This window comes from Sebastes umbrosus, chromosome 6, assembly GCF_015220745.1.
Source record: "Sebastes umbrosus isolate fSebUmb1 chromosome 6, fSebUmb1.pri, whole genome shotgun sequence".
NCBI classification, from domain to species: domain Eukaryota; kingdom Metazoa; phylum Chordata; class Actinopteri; order Perciformes; family Sebastidae; genus Sebastes; species Sebastes umbrosus.
Window position 1 is genome coordinate 1,587,994 of NC_051274.1, and position 20,120 is coordinate 1,608,113.

General features: G+C 39.8%; 1 protein-coding gene across 2 annotated transcripts; it reads right to left on the minus strand.

Moving 5' to 3' along the window:
* Nucleotides 1-600: 600 nt before the first annotated feature.
* Nucleotides 601-17,936, minus strand: tmem269 (transmembrane protein 269). 2 transcript variants are annotated; one of them, XM_037771422.1, is made up of 7 exons: nt 17,795-17,936; nt 16,883-16,934; nt 13,309-13,456; nt 11,022-11,119; nt 8,677-8,820; nt 8,392-8,592; nt 601-3,381 (listed from the first exon to the last, which is right to left on the minus strand). In XM_037771422.1, the coding sequence occupies exons 2-7, from the start codon at nt 16,929-16,931 to the stop codon at nt 3,272-3,274; spliced, it is 750 nt and encodes a 249-aa protein (XP_037627350.1). In that variant the 5' UTR covers nt 16,932-16,934; nt 17,795-17,936; the 3' UTR covers nt 601-3,271. The 2 variants fall into 2 exon arrangements, with proteins under 2 accessions (XP_037627350.1, XP_037627349.1); XM_037771421.1 differs by lacking the exon at nt 17,795-17,936 and adding an exon at nt 17,598-17,788.
* Nucleotides 17,937-20,120: the final 2,184 nt, after the last annotated feature.

Consider the following 20,120-nt stretch of genomic DNA (forward strand, 5'->3'; position numbering starts at 1 on the left):
TTTATAGTCGAACATTAAAGGTACTGAAATTCTAAATTCACAGCACTAATATAGCAGCAAACAACTATTTGCTACGTAAAGATATAGCGGCGAAATGGCGTCCTGAGCAGTGTTGCCAACTCTTTTCCGATGAAAGTAGATAGCTTCCAAAGTCAAAACGCTGTCCAGATCCACCCATGGCGTCGTCATGGAAGCATAATGCCCACCCTCCGGTTTCCCCCCAGGTAAACAGTTTGCACTGTCCGTGCTGTAGTATAGAAGCAAAGAGACGAAACTCCACAAAGAAGGCGCTGCCACCATTTTGGACTGAAAATTATTATATATTTATAATATTTTATTGTTCAACACAAGCCATTTCTGTAGAATATGACAATAGAATAGAAATAATTTTGATTTACGTTTGTACGGTACTTTTTAGGCGTACGTTTTACTGGCGCCTGGTAGTCACTTTCTGTCCAAAATGGAAGAAACTTAGCTTTGCTGTTGGGCGCTGATGTTGCAATGGAACCGTGTGGAGGCAATCCCTCAATCATAGATATGCTCTGAATTTCGAATTTAGCACCTTTAATGATATGATGAACTAATGACACTGAAAGCAAGTCATTTCATTATTCCCTCTTTATTGTCAAAAAATATACAGACAGTAAAAGTAAAAACACAGATTTTATTATTCATTAAGATGGGTTTTTCTAATAAATTGGCAAAGTACAGTTTTTGTATCTGAAATGCTCTTGGCATGCATAAATTACTGTGACTCCACAGTTTGAAAACCAAAACACCCACACTGGAAAGCTGAATGTACTAGAGTAGCTTTTTTGTTCAGTCTGTGTATGCACTTTACACTGTAGATTGGTTATTGTAACCATGTCAAGAACCACACTTCTTGATTTATGAAATTCTGCTTTAGTTTTCCCTCAAAAAACTATTCAGTCATTTAGATAACTCATAATGTTAGAAATGTATGAGTTATCTAAATAAGGCTTCCTAATGGAGTTTTAAAATAAAATGAACACAAAAGTTCATGTTTTGGAGTTCTGATATTGCTTATAAGAGGGCTCAAATCATTAAATCATTATCATTAAAACCACTGAACTAAAATTGTGAGTGAGGTTGTACCTTTTATTTTGACACCTCTGATTACAAGCTCAAAGATGACCGTATTCACAAGGTATGGAGTCTAAATTTATATATGAGTATACTGCACAAATACACATCGCGAAACACAAAAAAATGTCCCTCAGACTGAATACTGGCCAAGTTAAAGATTAACAACACACTTAAACTCTCCTTCCTTGTGGGTTTAAAGCTGCTCCACCACTAGTAGTGCTCTGGTGCAATGTTACGACACCTTTAGGTGCCTCCACCTAAAGGTGAAGTTGCAGCGAAGCGAGGAAGAGCAGGATTCACAGCCTGTGTGTTGTTGCTCTTTAAGGGTAAATTCACACTGAATCACAAGTACTATGTGATCCAGTGTGGATTTACTATTTAAACTGCAATGCCTCTTAAAACAGAGGCAAACACATACAATGAGCAAATAAAATGACACATAGAAGAAATATGACGATCTACCACATCATTTCTTGGACCACAACTTGGTAAAAAGTCTGAAAAAGTCCCGAATTCACAGAAGCCAGAGTTGGGGTCAGTTTATTTTCAATTGAACTTATCTAAAACATATTCAAACCACAAGTCTAACAATAGGAATGACTGCACCATCATGTTCGAAAGTTTCTTGCTGTAAGTCACATTTGAGACCCCTACAAAATGGAGAAAGTGGATTTCGAGGACATTCTGACCTGAATGCTATGAAAGATAAGTGACCTCAACCCTGATACAAACATTAACAGCTAACACACGACTGCTCATAGTGCTGTATGAATGCCCATAACTGTGTCATAGATAAACGAGAAAGGACATTGAATTTTGAATCTGGAAAATGCTGCTGAGAAATCATGCTGTATATAGACTGATTAAAGGCCTTACCTATATAATGTAGCACTTGAACAGTTACTCATGGGACTATGCTCAACACACATCATAATAAGAGTTATGATCCTGTGCGATTACACATTAAACATTAGAGGCAAAAATCTATTCGTTTTTGTTTCATTTGAAATAATTTGTTTTCATATTGTCCTGTGAGAAAATGATGTGCCCTGCTGCTGCATGTTCAGAACATTGATGAAAGATTGGATTAGTACTGAGATTACACGGGATATAAACCTGATGAAAACAAGCCATCCGACCCCTGGCTTCAGTGAAAATGCAACAAAGCAACACAGTCTCACAGCAGTTTGTGAAGCAGTCAGGAAATGTAATCTATTTGATTGTTGTACATAGACACGACTTTCAACTATGTATTTTTCATGCGTTTTCCTACGAATGGTCAGCAACGTGTGATGCATATGTCAATTTCCACTCCTGTCTTTTCAAAATAAAACTACTTAGTTATATTTAGGAATAGATTGACTTGGTTAGGCTTAGTCAACAAAACTGCTTATTTAGGTTTAGGAAAAGATTGTGGTTTGGGTTAAAATAACACTGAAAGTGGCGCAACTTAAGTACGGAAGTTACATGACAAAGTCACGTGTCATGCATTTTCCTAAGAATGTCAAGCAACAACAACTACTTACTTCTGTTTAGGAATAGATTGACATGCTTACGGCGTGTCCACACCGCCCGCGTGAGCAGCACCTGACGGTTGCGGAACCTGTTGTTTTTTTATTTCGGCGTCCATGTTAACAGGTTAACAGGCTGTGTGTCAGCTGCGTCTCTTCTAGAGATTCGAGGTCTAGCCTACTTTTAATGCTAGCCGCGCGGTTCATTGCAACATTCACACGGGACACGAACACTGGTCTCCTGGGTGAATTATGTGGATTACATATGAATTAATTTCGTGCTGACCATCATAAAAAAAAGTGAAATTCGTGTCTATGTACACGAATCAATACATAAAGTTGCATGACTATTTCACAACCTGATGTAAGACTGGGCTGAACAAAGACATAAGACAGCATGAAGGTTAACCCTTACCAGTAACATTAAAATGTCCTTCTCATCCTTCATCTCTTCAATATGGGTTCTTTTTAGAGGTGTCACCTCAAAATAAAAGGTCAAATAGAGCAAGTGGTCGCCTGTGGAGCATGAGCATGTTCAGCTTGGATCCTCCATGACAGTAGGGAGCAGCAGCAGTCTGGAAGCCTCAGTGCACCCGCATGAGGGTCAGAGAGGAAAACCTACATGGGAGTTTTGGACGAAGCCGGCACCCATTTTACACTTTACTGCTCCAAAGAGATGTTGGGAACAAAATGTAGGAGACTGACCACAGCAGGTAGTACACACACGCAGGGGGGAAGGAAGAGCAGAATACCATGACGACTCCTGGAAATAAAACAAATATAGGAGTTGAGTGAGAACTTATAGGTAGAATACGTAACATTTGTCGGTTGTTGTTTGTAAAATAAAGCATTATTTTCTGATTGTTTCACAGCGGTTAAGTTCGAAAGCACAAAAAAAACACACAACTAACACACAACCCTGTTGGAAGGTGCCGAGTTGCCAGATTTTGAATGACTAAGTTCGTTGACTAGGTGACCGACACCGAAACAGAAATAGGCCTTAAGGGAAATGAGTGTCACCTGTCATGACCTTTAAGGAGGAATGTGCACATGTTTGTATTTTTACAACACAGCAGCCAAAGGGCAAGCTTCATATTGTCTGTTTTTATTGTTGTAACAATGTCTGTGCTGCCCTCTTGGCCAGGTCACTCTTGGATAAGAGATTTTAATCTCAATGAGTTTTTTACCTGGTTAAATAAAGGATATACAGTATATACAGCGGGTAAAATAAGTATTGAACACGTCACCATTTTTCTCAGTAAATATATTTCCAAAGGTGCTATTGACATGAAATGTTCACCAGATGTTGGTAACAACCCAAGTAATCCATACATACAAGGAAACCAAAACAAATAAGTTCAGAAATTAAGTTATGTGTAATAATGTGAAATGACACAGGGAAAAAGTATTGAACACATGAAGAAAAGGAGGTACAAAAAGGCATGGTAAGCCAAGACAACAGCTGAAATCTATCAGTAATTAGAAATTAATCCGACTCCTTGTCAGTGCAAATTAATATCAGCTGGTTCAGTCCCAACTGATGGCCTATAAAAAGGTGTCTCATTACCAAGGTGTCACACAAGAAACATCTCATGATGGGTAAAAGCAAAGAGCTCTCTCAAGACCTTCGCAACCTTATTGTTGCAAAACATACTGATGGCATTGGTTACAGACGCATTTCTAAACTTCTGAATGTTCCAGTGAGCACTGTTGGGGCCATAATCCGGAAGTGGAAAAAACATCATTTCACCATAAACTGGCCATGACCAGGTTCTCCTCGCAAGATTTCTGACAGAGGAGTGAAAAGAATTATCAGAAGAGTTGTCCAAGAGCCAAGGACCACTTGTGGAGGGCTTCAGAGAGACCTGGACTTAGCAGGTACAATTGTTTCAAAGAAATCAATAAGTAATGCACTCAACCGCCATGGCCTGTATGCAGGGTCGGCGCCAGAGTGTTAGGGGCAGACGGGCAATCAGCTTTGACAGGGGGGCATTTGTTTTCACCTCATATAGCCTTTATTAAGTGTATCTTTAACATTATCATGTTTCATGAAAGACAGAAACTGACAGAGAGGTGTATACATACTGTCACTTATGCGCACAGGCGCGCACGCATGCATACACATGCTGTTATGTCCACAAAAACAGGTTATAAACTAACACCGTGTCCTAAGTGGATGCGAGCGTCCGACTATCGCGCTGCATCGCGCATCTGACGCTCTCTGTCCACTGAATCCGTTAGATCTGCACTTCTGTTACATCATGTAAACAAACCAGGAACATATCAGCTGTGAGCTCCAGATCAGACTGGAGCTGAAGACATAACCACCTCAAAGATGGGTTAGTAGTACTTGTTATCTTCCTACGTTCGTACTTTTTTTTTTATCAGAAAACACACGTCTTATATTGTGATATTTACTGGAAATAACATACGATATAGCCAAGAGCAATTAGGTTGTTATCTAGTGATCTCCTCCAGCTAGCTGCCACCTTTTTATGGTTTCTGTTTCGAAATGAGGAGGTACTGGAGGCTACAGATAACTCCCCGGGCACGCCGTGCGTCTTGCTCATGCCAGGGTCAAAATGTGCACACACGCAGGTGCCGAGATCCAGTTAACAGGGAGTTAAACAACATATTAATCTAACAGTCTGACTGATTTCTTCATAACTATATTTTAAGTTAATAAAGACTAAATGTGGATGTTTGTCTCACCAGTTGTTGTCCCTGCTCAGCCTGCTAACATTAGTCCATTGTTTTATTCCACAATACTGAACAGAATAATCCAAACAGGTAGAAAAAGTAAGATGTGAGAGGAGCACAGGATGCTTTTTACTCTCTTGGTCCTAATTGTGCTTTAATGCACCAGGTTTGTAGGTCTACTTTCTCTAATTTTTTTCTATTGAGCTAGATTTAAAAAAAACAAACCAAAAAACAAACACGCAAACGGAGCGGATCAAAACGAGGCTTCTTACTGAAATATTGTCGTGACGGTTCATATTTCCCAGAGTTTCCATAGTTGTCTCTTTGCGCTGTGTGTTCGTGTTTTATTTGAACCATTAGTGAGGTGGCTGTTATATTTTTTGACAGGTAGCTCGGAATAAAGTTTCACTAGTGAACGCTACGCATGTAACTGCGAGCGTCAATGCTTGTGCTGAAAGTGTCAGTAATCAAGTTCATATTTTCATTTACATCCAGGACAACTGACCCGGTTTTCTTGGCTCATTTTATCTAAACTAATCAGCCATTCCTCTCAATATGAGTGACAGGAAAAAATAGGAACAAGGTTTCCGATAGAAGTTCAGACAAAACGTCACGCCGCGCTGTGCAGCACCGTGTTGCTCACAGCCAGTTAGGACCCTCCAATAGAAAACAATGTAATCAAGCCCAAGTACATGTCCTAGTTGTTTCCTAAATGCAAAACTATCACTGTTTTGTGCTTTATTTTGCATTGCAGTGTTAAGTCCTTCCATTACCAAACTGAATGACTTAATTTTACTTATAGCATAGCTGTTATTTCAGTTTCGTTTTTTGTCAGGAGAGAATTCAGCTGAGGGGGCACAGTGACCTTTTTGGACGGGCCTGGACCCCCATGGCCCGCCCCTAACGCCGACGCTGCATGTATGCACGCTCACCACGCAAGACTCCATTGCTGAAGAAAAAGCATGTTGAAGCTTGTTTAAAGTTTGCTGCACAACATTTGACAAGCCTGTGAAATACTGGAAGAATATAGTCTGGTCAGATGAGAGCAAAGTTTAACTCTTTGGATACCATAATACACACCATGTTTGGAGGACAAATGGCACTGCACATCACCCTAAAAACACCATACCAACAGTGAAGTTTGGAGGTGGGAACATCATGATGTGGGGCTGCTTTTCAGCATACGGTACTGGCAAACTTCACAGAATTGAAGGAAGGATGAATGGAAAAATGTACCGAGACATTCTTGATAAAAATCTCCTGCTATCTACCAGGATGATGAAGATGAAAGGAGGGTGGACATTTCAGCAAGACAATGATCCCAAACACACAGCCAAGGAAACTCTCAATTGGTTTCAGAGAAAGAAGATAAAGCTGCTAAAACGGCCCAGCCAATCACCTGACTTGAATCCAGTTGAAAATCTATGGAAAGAACTGAAGATCAGAGTTCATAGAAGAGGCCCATGGAACCTTCAAGATTTGAAGACCGTTTGTGTGGAAGAATGGGCCAAAATCACCCCTGAGCAATGCATACGACTAGTTTCTCCATACAGGAGGCGTCTTGAAGCTGTCATTACCAACAAATTCTTTTGTACAAAGTATTAAATAAATATCAGTAAGCGTGTTCAATACTTTTTCCCTTTGTCATTTCACATTATTACACATAACTTTATTTCTGAATTTATTTGTTTTGGTTTCTTTGTATGTATATATTACTTGGGTTGTTACCAACATCTGGTGAAAATTTCATGTCAATAGCACCTTTGGAAATATATTTACTGAGAAAAATGGTGACGTGTTCAATACTTATTTTACCCGCTGTATGCTGTATATATATCCTGTTCACTGTGTGTGTGTAGCTGAGCGCTGCTCGCGGTCCAACTCAAACTGACACATATAGCATAGATAGATAGATAGCAGCACTCTGCACACAGCAGAGGAGAGACAGAGGAGCAGAGGGAACACTGGAACACATGCACATAAAAACACACAACCCATTCTCATCCGTGAAACCCTGACAGAGCTAAAGGGGGACTTGTGGCTCGGTATCAGGCGTCGAGGGGTGTGACAATACGGCAGTATTTGACGACCTGAACACCCTGCGCGCTATTAGAGACTGGGGTTTACACCCATAGACTGTATATAAGGAGTGGATGTAGTCACTGTGACGTCATCCATTTGTGGACTGTTTTTGAAGCCTTGAGTTCAGCATTTTGGCTGTCGCCATCTTGTTTTTTTTTAAAGTTTTAAGACAGTAACACGGACAACTCCCAGACCGGACAATGGCCCTGGTAGCGGCCTTTCAATCACAAGGTAGCCACACCCTAAAGCATCCTGCTTTATGGTCTATTTGACTAAATGGGACCATAATTTACTAAATGGACATCATGCTGTATTGAAGAAGACTTCAAACTAGCGATTGAGACCATAAACTCATGTTTACAATGTTTACTGAGGTAATAAATCAACTTCTATACAACCAGACTTCTTTTAGCAACCAGAGGAGTCGCCCCCTGCTGGCTATTACAAAGAATGCAAGTTTAAGGCACTTCCACATTGGCTTCACTTTTCAGACCCGGAGGTTGCCCCCTGGTTACACCCTAATTAGGGCCCAAAGGCTCTTTGCTGATGCCTAGAAACATCCCAAGCACAGCAAACAAAGAAGTAAAGAGAAAATAGAGGCAGAGCGCATGGTCTCTGCAGATACAAACACTGCTACACACTTCTATGTGAGTCATAAGTGACGATTGAGAGGGATTATTTTTATCAGTCAATACATTGTTTTTCAGAAAATTCCTGCATATTATAACCTTTAAGAGGAAAAGCACTGAAAAATTACAATTGACAAACTCAACAGCAGCATGTACTGGCAAAAAAATGTCCTGATTATGGAAAATATACACATGGCTAGATACCACTACCTAATGATGCTAAATGTTGTACCTGAAATCTAACTTGATGAAGAATTTCTAATTTTAATTATACTCAGTCATTATGCAGTCATTACCCTTGATAGTTACACTCTTGTCCAACAGAGATGTGAATCCTAGTGGATTTTTTTAAATGGCTTTACCTCCAGCGTAGACTGCTTTCTTCCAGGCCTGGGACTCCAGCACTCTGTCATGGGGGTAGAAGTTCTGGCTGATCATAAAGAGGATCATGGCCACCGCAATGACCCGCAGCATGGCCAGGTTTTCCCCCGACAGCAGAGAGGCACTGGCCAGGATGCCAGAGGAGTAGATGCAGGGCAGGCCGCGGTACATGAACGGGATCCCTAGGGACCAAACAAGAATACATCTCCAGTAAGTCCTTGAAATAATAAAACAGCGTACAATAACTCTACATTTTTGAAACTCACCACTTGAAAAGAAACAGAGGCGAACGAACACAGACAAGACGTAACACACGCACAGGATGTTGTCCAGCAGGTCAGACGTCCTTAGAAGCAATGACGTGGCGATCCCGAAGGTCGTGAAGTCAGCGAAATCATCGAGCTTTGCACCTGAACATGAAAATAGAAAAATGTGAATACCAAATGTGGCTCTGGGACGTTCTCAAGGACATATGAATTGTATTGTACTTGCTGAAAGACACTACCCATAAAATAATATAAATAATAATACAAATATTGGATTCTGAATAATTGACTTTACGGTACCTTCACACCAAGCATGAAGCAAACTTTTTGTGCGGTGCGATTATATACCAAGTCATTGCAAAGAGACGAATAGACACAAATTTGGCAACACAAATGGCAGGAATGACGCGGGAGTTGAAATATTTCAACTCGAGCGAAAAATTTGCGTGACGCTGTGTCGCGAAAGCCTATCAGTGATGAAATCCTCCTCCTGTCGTCACTGACGTCCTGACATTGTTGAATCAGAAATTGAGGAAAAAACTATATTGTAGCCATTTGTGGACAGCCACCCAGAGCTACGATAGTACATCATATTTGTACAGAGACCGGACGAAACTCTGTGTATAATTACTGTATATGTGTATAAACCACAGACTATCTATGACTGTCTATGGTAGAAACAACAACGTCGCTGTCGTAGTTATGCCTAGATGACGTTATATTGAGTGTTGATGGAGCAGCTACAATGTTAGCATAGCCTGGAACTGATCGATCCGAACTCCATTCAGAAAACAAGCATTTTAAAAGTTGTTTGCTTGTCATATTGTGGACAGACCTGATAAAACATGAATTCAGACTTTTTACAAATCAACATCATTATAAAGTTATTTCAGAATCATTTTGATCAGTTTATTGCAATTAAATCACAGCACAATCTGTTTATTTTGGGTTCATACCACAGTAGCAATGGATGGCTTGCTAGATACAGTCAGTGTAATGGCACTGTATATGAATACAGCTTGCCACCGGGTGATGTTATGAACCCAGACACGACGGCGTTTGATTTTCCAACATATCTGCGACTTCCACGACATGTACAAAGCAGCAACAGTGGTTATTTCTTCCATGGTTGATGGTGGATATGGCGGAATGAAAAGTTGTTGGTACTATGGAGACAAGCCCCTTCTCCTCTCTGGCACGTCTAGCGTGAATGAAAACAATTTATACCGGCGGTCCAACTCACGTGAGTAGAGCGAGGCAAAAATTTGTTTCGCTCTTGGTGTGAATGCAACATTAGGAAAGCTACTAGTGAGCGCCAACTGTTCTATTATTACACTTCTTTCCATCTGACAGTGCCTTAATCATGAGTTTACATTCTATAAAAGTCAGTGTAGATACGTTATCATCTCCCCTGTATAGTCACTGCCAGTGTTACTGGCACATGACAGTGGGTTGTGTTTGTGCAAAAAAATATCCAAGTGGAAATGTCAGTGTCAGCCCAACGGGCGGCCATTCTATAAACAACATTCTCCACTGCCTCGTCTCTTTATCCCTCAGGAGCACGGAGCATGTTTTGCATGCAGACGAGGATGAGGTGATTCAGGCCACGGCTCAAATGACCGAGGTGGAATTCCACAGCCCAGGGTCAACAATTTTAGCAATTTCAGATATGCAGAGAACTCAAAGCAATGGGATAAGATAGACAATTGGAGCGTGATCCCGTGGAATTAGGCTGCTTAATCAGAAAGTGATTGTTCATTTGACATAATACGTGCGGGTGGCACAACAACATCCACCTGCAAAGTCATGCAGAAAAACCCTGTCGGGACACAAAAGCCCCCTGAAATGTGCAGCCGACGATGTATTGTGATGCACCTGGGAGCTATTTTGGGCTTCGGAGAAAATGTGAACTTTCACACTGGAAGCTTTTAAAACAGCTATTTGTGCCTCTTGGTTTATTACATACGCTGCTGTGGTCTTTTGAAAACAAGCCACAGTGCTACATTTTATGTGCTGTGTATTTGCATTGGGTGCCATTCAAACTAAAAAAAAAAACTGAAAAGTGTATAACTTGCTTCCTTAAAAATATAGAAAAACTAAAAAGCCGCTGATTTGATGAAGCTCAAACTACATTACATTAAATATGTATGATTCTTCTATTGGACACTTTGTAAGATTATCCAGAGTGTTTCAGTGGCAGAGTTTCCTTTTACTGGTTCCCTTTGTTTATGACTTTGTGCGGCCAAATTACAAAGTCCATACAAAGGACTGTGCAGCGAGCCCTGCCAACACCCCAGTCGAAGTTTATCTTTGGTAAGAGCTATTGACAACAACACTCCACTTACCCAGCGCAGAGCAGGCACCGAGTCGCCTGGCAACTGCTCCGTCTGCCAAATCCAGCAGGTAGCCAATCAGGACCAGCCAACATGCAGCATGATGGTGCCTGAATAAAACAAGTGAGAGTTTAGCTATTTGATGACAGCAACCCATTTCAAAGGGTAAAATATTAGAAGGCAGTGCAAAAAGGCTAAAACTATAGTAGTGTCGGTTAGATTTCAACAGTGTTACAAATAAAGTTTTCTTGATACTGGCCTTAGATTTTCTTATCTGCACTTGCTTGTGCCTCTCTACACTAAGCATCTCATCTGGTTAAAACCATGGATGTATTAAGAGAACTGGATACAGCGTTGGAGGCGGTGCCCCGCCTCCAACGCTGTATCCAGTTCTCAGTGGCGCATGATGCCAAAATGGCTCGGCTTCCGCCTGGAAAAGTACCCGGACCTTCCGACGATCTTTTGTATCCATTGGGCCCATGGAACATGCGCAGTAGCGTCCGCTCGGTCACATGGCTCGGTCACGGAGTCCTTATGTCCTGTTGTCGTCGCGGTCTGGGTCTCATTCACATGAACGGGGGAAGGGAAATCATTCTGGATTCAGCTATTAGTGCATTTTACAACTTTTAGGACCTAATGATTTAATAAGAACTATTAGAGTGTTCGTACTTGGGAGTTGATTCACCTAAAAAAATGATCCGCTGAGTAACACACGTCTCTTTACCAATGTAAGTGGGAAAAAGTATTTTTGGGCCCAATGATATCACGTGATGGACACAGAAGTTGCAGTACCACCGTTTGGCTACAACGAAAATTGGATTCAACGACCGGCGCTCTTCCTGGGGCTTGGTTAGATCAGAGATCTGTCGTCATTAAAAGCATTAGTTACTGTACGGTGGCCCTGAGGGGCAAAACCATAGAAATAGAATAGGAGTAAAATGGACATTGAACTGTTTTCCGTGGTCATTTGACTAGCACAAAAGAAAACGCAGATTGTTGTTAGTTGTTATGGCGACAACAGAACACACGGCAGTGGGGCCGTAAAGTGTGGTCGCAGTGGTTTTGTAACATGACTTACTACACCACTGCTCGTTATAGCCGTTACTGTAAAACCTCACCTCAGTGAGTCTGTAACTTGCCGTAAATCAGTTTAGTACATACAGAAGTTAGCTCGCTACAACCAAGCCCCCAGAAAGTGCGCCGGGCTTTGATGCAAATTTTTATAGTGGCCAAATCGGGCCAAACCCCAGTACTACAACTTCCGTTTCCGTCACATGATGCCATTGGGCCCAAAAATACTTTTTGCCATCGACTGCCATTGGGAAAGGGACGTTTGTAAATTAGTGGATAATTTTTTTTTGAGGTAAATCAACTTCCCAGTATGAACACTTGAATAGCCCTTATTTAAATCATTAAGTCCTAAAGTTGTAAAATGCACTAATAGCTTAATCCAGAGTTATTTCCCTTCCTCCGTTCATGTGAATGAGACCCGGACCGAGGCTGGAGCGAGGGCTGGGAGGAGGAGTTAAAGGAAACGCAGCTGCGCCTGCTCTATGGGCCTAATGGATGCGAAAGATCGCAGGATGATCTGGGTACTTTATCATTTGGCAGTTGAGCCGCTCTGACCAGTCTGCTGCGTTGATTTGAAATGAAATGTCTGTTGTACTCCTATTCTATTTCTATGGGCAAAACACAACAACACTGGATGAAAAAAACATATCGCTGGTCGTAATCATTATCTTTTTTCAGTAAAAGACCAAAAAAATTATAATAATAATAATAATAATTTGAATACAAATTAAGGATTTGCCTAGGGCTTTCAAAGCCAAATTTTCGTAATTACGGTGGCCCTGAGGGGCAAAAATATATATAATACAATATAAAAATACAAGCAGAACCGAAAACACAGCATTTCACAAAACACATCAACAAATTATTTTTTTTATGATTTGAGATGTTGTTTTTTCTGATTTGTTAATGCGTTTTGTGAAATGTTTTTTTGTGTGTTTTCTAAATGTGTTTATGTGGTTTGGGACACATTTTATATATTTTCTGTTTTGTTAATAGATATTGTGACATGCTGTTGTGTTTTCTATTTCGCTTATGGTTTTGGCCGTCAGGGCCTCTATAATTACTAAAATTTGGTTTTAAAAACCTTAGCCAAATCCTTAATTTTTGTTTTATTTTACTGAAAGAAATATTACAATGATTACGACCAAGCTATAGATTTTGTCCATCCTGCAGCTGAGCCTGACTAACGTTTCAGATAGTAAACTCCAATAACGGCGTGTTCACTCACCCATTTAGACTGCTGAGAATGGAAGCCATGCCCATGACCATGTTGGCAACTGACAGAGCATTAGCTGCATTTTTACGTGCAAACTCCTTGATCTGAAGTCCTGTGGCTTCATCACTCAGAAAGAGCTTGTTGGTACACTGGAAGAGACCTGAGACCACAAAACAGCAGCAGTTAGTAGTTGTCTGTGTCATAGGTCAATAACCTCTGCTCTGCTAAAGCTAAAAGCTAAATCCCTATTGTGATTGGGTGGGTGTCCATACCAGCTGACCTTCTGATGAAGGTGTTTGAATGAGAATAGTTTAATAATTATTTCCCAGTTGGAGTCAAACTTCAGTTGAAGTGAAAGGAAAAAATGTGTACAAATTCTGAAAGTAACCTTAATGCTTTATAGTGGGGCGGCATAGCAAACCTATTGTTCATTTTGTGATTAAAGCGCCAGATTTGATACATACATAGCTTAATATTTTTAGAAGAAAACTGGATATTGGGCCATTGCAGATTGGCAATCTGATGACCATGGTAGCCATTTTCCCAAATGCACAAGGGTTAAGGTTGCAAGTGGCAGGCCACGCCCAGTGGCACCGGACGGGAACCGTAATACCCAAAGATGACGGCCACGGCAACCAGGGTGCGAGTTTGTGATGGTTGAATATCCAGTTTTGTTCCCAATATATCTATCAACTAGGGCTGTCAATCGATTCAAATATTTAATCGCAATTAATCGCATGATTGTCCACAGTTAATCGCTATTAATCGCAAATTAACTTCACATTTTTTGTCTGTTCAAAATGTAGCTTAAAGGGAGATTTGTTGTATCAACATGGGATTGTGCAAATATGCTGCTTTAAGCAAATGTATGTGTAAATTTATGATTGGAAATCAATTAACACAAAACAATGACAAATATTGTCCAAACTGCATTTAGTATAAAAAATATGCTCCAATCATAACATGGCAAACTGCAGCCCAACAGGCAACAACAGCTGTCAGTGTGTCAGTGTGCTGACTTGAATATGACTTGCCCCAAACTGCATGTGATTATCATAAAGTGGGCATGTCTGTAAAGGGGAGACTCGTGGGTACCCATAGAACCCATTTACATTCACTGATCTGGAGGTCAGAGGTCAAGGGACCCCTTTGAAAATGGCCATTGCCTCATTTGCGACAAGCTAGTATGACATGGTTGGTACCGATGGATTCATTCGATTTCTAGTTCCATATGACACATTTGCTAAATTTGGAGTGTTTATAACAAAATGAACAATCTTTATGATACGTTGAGCTATGCAGCCCCACTATTACCAGTCATCACTGAATAATAATATTTTGTACACCATCTAGTGGGAATCCATATTGTAGCACATGTTTGCATATGTATTTTTCTCTTTTTTTTTTTTTTTTTACTGCTTTAAAGCAAAATGTTACTTTAACATTGATTCCCCTGTCTAATGTAAAAGAAGCATCACTTACCAAGACGTATGTTTATTGGACGCAGACCGACCTTACGATACATTCATCCACTTTCAGATCACTAAAATGCATTTGTTACTTTTCATTCGCAGCCTACAGCATGCAACATTACATCATCTACTCATTACAATATCAGTTATATCTATGCCATGAACATTATTATACATATTTTAATTTAAGAAAAACATGCAGAAAACTTCAATATCGATAGATAATATTTGCATAGGATAAACATCAAAAGGATACATGTCTCAACAGGATGTATGTGAAGTGTTAGCGCTCAATTGTAATCTTATTAGGGGTCAAATACACACAAATACTGTTGTGGTGAACAAACTGTGGACATTTAAGGGACTACCACATACACCACTGGCTATAGTGAGAGTGAGTTGGACCTACTGCATTGACACATACCAGACGTGAGATCAATTAGCCTGATCAAACATAGTGACCTGAGACAAGGACATGGCAGCAGCACTCACAAATCTATTAATACCACCGCAGCCGAGGCTTTAATGGCGGTCGTGGTATAAAGATAGATCTACAACCTCTCCTTGTCTCATTGTTTTTATAACACATAGTTTATATTCAAATACTGAACTGCATGGGGTTATATAGCCAATTGTAATAATTGTATTAACTTTGTTTAAAGTGCAATTTGTAAAACTTATAATAACTTGATATCTTTAGTTGTTTGGAGAAAAAATTTGCAGTATGAACGATGGTAAATGCTACATCTTAGTCAGCAAGATGGAGAGACTGCTGACACTGCCAAAACTGCCTCGGCCCCCACAAAGCTGTGATGTTTTCTAATGAAGTCAAACAAAGACATCTTTGTTTTTTGTCTGCCTCCTCTCTCGTGAGTTCATTACTTTTCTCTCAAGTCATGATACTGTCCAAGACAGAATGCACAGATAAGATGACCTGCAGAATTTAAATATGTTTTAAATGTTGCAGTAGCAACCCTTCAAGTGTTTTTCACCCTGAACTTCCTGTGATTCCAAAGCCAGGCGAGTTCAAGAGACTCTTCATCTGAAAGAAAACAGCGTATGAGACACAGCGAAAAGCCAACAATAACTTTTTCACTTGACAGCATGCTTTCTACTTCTCAATTTGGGATTTTAAAACAAATTACAACCTGGCATTTGAATTATGATCTAAAAACTGTTCATGGGTAAACAAACACAGCACATGGGTTAATGCAGATTCTGCATTCTTCTGAAAATCATGTAATGCACAAGTTTGCAAAATGAATAATCAGGTTCATGAACTTCATTAACACATGTGCAGCTCCACAGGCAAATCAGCGAGGTTGCAGATCTTATATGGTCAGGTTTTACTCTAATACACTGTCTTGGTAACTAATAAAGAGGATAGAGACTGAGTCACCGTCAATTTCAAACAGGTCTCTATTTCTGGGTTGCTGCCTAATGACTGCAAAGCATGATGGGAAGGCCCTTGTTATGTAATACCCTGCTATGTTACCTGGAAACAACTAAAAAGACTAACGAACAACAAGGAAAACAGTTCATAACAGAGATAATCTGACTGAACAATATAAACTATTTACATTTTAACTTAGTTTTGTGATAAAGAGATAGAGTAAAAAAAATAAATTGCAATTGCAATCAATTATAAATAATATACACCAGTCATACAACATTTATTCCTGTACATTCTATTGGGTGTAGTTTGTGAATCTGTAATATGAATTCACAGTATATTATACTAACATGAGTGAATATCAGCAATAAAACATTCTATTTCAATATCTTCAAGCTGTATGAACTATGTGCAATATACATGAATGCATGTGTACTGTAATGATGAACTATTCACATCAAGTGATGTTGTTGCCATGTACATGGACAGAATTTATAATAACTGCATATTATAACTGCATTATATACACTATATGTATTCTGTGGTTAATTAAAAAAAATCAATATTGATTCCATTTTATTCAGGCCAAGCATCATCTTTAAAGCTCCCTTGGCACATTCGTAGTTGTTTTCCTGCCTAATTTAATCCAAGCAGATGTAGGTTTTAATCTCTGGCACCCATGCACAGTAATCCAGATTATCAGGTAAAATGAAGTACGTACCAGAGGAGGGAGTCAGCAGGATCATGATTGTCTCTGGTTCACAGCACATCAGCTGGAAAATAAAGATTTACAAGTGCTTTTGGCATGATAGATACATTCTGACAATCTGAAAATTAAACAATAAAAATGAGGTAGATCATCATGCCACAACCAGTCCTTAGTAAGATTCAGCTACAGAAACCATATGCCTACACATGTAGCTACACTGCTTCCAGTTGTACATCTGTATCCATGAGCAAATCATTTTCTAAATGCATCACTTGACTCGTCTCTCTTTTCTTTAATTTGTTGAAAGCATACTGGCAAAATCTCAAATACAGAAGGGTCTAATTCAACCACGGTGCTCTTTAATGCCTCCCGAATGTCCCCCTGCTTCCGCAGCCACCTGCTGGTTTACATGTGAAGCAGCGGTCCTCCAAAGGCTGCCTCACTCTTACTGCATCCCTCTGCACAAAAACAGCACCACAGCCAGAGGCATGGAAATAACAATACATTAAAAAAAAACACAATATTCAGTAACAATGAATATTTAGAGCTGTCTAACATAGCAGCATTTCTTTAGGAAAAGGCTGGAGAAAGCGGCGCAACTGCGTCACAGCCAGACGCTCCGATTCGGCCTATATTTTTGTCCCAAACATATCCATCCATTATGTGTGCTGAGGATCCATGGAGCTCCATACAGGCTCCAGGCTCCATGCAGTGCGTCGCATCTTACCTGAAAGGACCTCCAAAGATTACAGTCTAGACAGATCCTGATGGAGACGTGATAACGTGCACCTTGCTCTCCTTGCTTTTCTTTGCTTTTTTTTTTTTTTTTATCACGCGGATTGATATCTGTGTCTGTTAACTGACTGGTGTATTTGAAGTGACTACGCTATTAACAGCATATAGTGCACAACATGTGTCCGTTACCTGTCAATTTCACAGCCGCTCTTTCTGCGCGTCCTTTTAAAGACCCAGGAGAAATCCGCTGGAATATTCCACCGGAAATGACGTCCCCGTTGCCTCGAGATGCTCTAGATTCTTCTCTAGTAGTAATGGGCTATTCTCTAATGGATACCGCTATACCAGGCCTGTGGAAGGAGGCTAGGACACGGGCGGACAAGGATCTTGGGTTTGAGGTTTAGCACATGCGCAGTGTAACTGAAGCCGCGGTCGTGCGTTGCGATTTGCTCATTTTCGGCGAGTGCAGACCAGATTTGATTTATACCACCAAGGATAAAACGAGTTAATGACGCGTGAGCTAACCTCCTTCAACAGGCCTTGCTGCTATAATTGAAATAATATGCAGACAAAAGAAGTGGAGTACATTTTTTAAGAATCCATCCTTCATTTTTTTTTTATGCATTATAAACAAAAGCTGCATTATATCGTCAAAGGAATACAACAAATATTATTTATATAATTTTTTGTATTATTATTATTTATCTATTTCGTTAAAAAATAGTTTTGTGATAGGCCACTGCTATTAGTAGTCAATTATTTCAATGTTAAGACCATATAGAGCCAAAAGCATGGTGTTATTAGACTACAATAATCTCAATATTGCATATTTAGTGTTTTGAAGAGGTTATTATGTCAGAAACATTTTTGCATATTCATGATTACCTAAAAAATACACTGCACGTCTGCACCAACAATAAGCTGTCCTCTACTACGGGAGATAAATGATTAAACACAAGTGAGTGGAATTAGTTGAACAAACAAACTAATGCACACATGTGTGGTGCATCCCTGAAATCTTCAGTCAGTTGAGTCTCTCAAGCAAAGTCCAAGTGTTTTTGTGCTGACTGACATCTTCAATAATATTTGCTTGGCATTTTTGCAATTGGGATGCGTCTCCACTGGGGTTTGAAACTTGTTTTGTCACCAGTCTTTGAGACTCAAACTATTATTTTTCACTTAAAATTGCCAGTTCTGGGGATCAGGCAGTTGAATGGCAACCCTTCATATTATAGTTCACTCATTAACTCTTAAATGAGTGAACTATAATGACCATGACAAACAATATATATATATATATTTTTTTTTTAAACAGACCCCACAGTTTGTTTTTTTATATAAGCCTCTACCAAACGGTTGTGCTGTCACTTCATAGAAAAAGTAAAATACAAACCATGTTATTATGCTAGTAATATGTTATATACCAACATACATATGTCAATTTCTTACCATGAAATTAGTAGTATTACCAGCACTAGTATTATTTCAACGTATTTATTCTAGAAATTTACCACATACTATGATTCTGTAAATTCTGACTGTAAATATGCAAAATTTCTTGAATAAGTACATTGAAATAATAGTTGTACTGATAATACATCTCAGAAATGGTGAACAATCATACTGATATAACGTTTTCATTAAATATATAATGGAATAACATTAAAGCAGCAGTAGGTAGAATTCCAGCAAATATGATTAAAAAAAGTTATTTTTATAAAACGGTCACTATATCCTGACAGTAGTACATGAGATAAGTAATCTGAAAAAAACTCATGTCCCTCTGGGTCCTCCGGTGTCCTCCGGTGCTCCTAACGGCATTTGCAAGATTTCACAGACTGGAGGAAAACAACCAATCAGAGCCGAGCTGGAGCCTTGCAGTCTCTGAGCAGCTGTCAGTCACTCGCAAACTCCGATCAAACGGTCAAACTAGGCAGCGCTGATCAAATATGAATTAATATTCTGTTACTGTAATGTGATTTTTCTCCTCAAATGTGTTCAGAATCATCTTGTAGTGTACTGTTTAGCTGTAAAATTAGAAAGTTTGTGACCCGGCAGCCATGTTGAGATCAGTTGAGGAAATCCCAAGCACCGCCCACCAACCGGAGCACAGCCAATAGGAACGCTCTCTCTCTGAAATGGCTTGTGATTGGTCAAAGTCTCCCGTCACGGGCTAGATTTTTTTAAAGTCTGAAAACAGAGCCATGAGGAGTTGCAGAAGTGTAGTTTTCTCTCAGAACACTTAAATTACAATATGCTGAAAAGTTATTATGGAATTTTTGCCCACTGTTGCCAAAAACATTCTGCCTACTGCAGGTTCAAATATGTAAGGGATAATATACAGCGAGCATCCACTTCGCGTCAGGGTGCAGCATCGCCCTGTTGGGGATTCTTTCACAACAATGACCCGCTAGCTGTACATTATCCCGCTTATTACACGATTGCTTACTTAGGAATCAATATTTTGACAGAAAAAAGATCCGCCAGACAACAATTTCCTGTTTCCTGTAGGGGG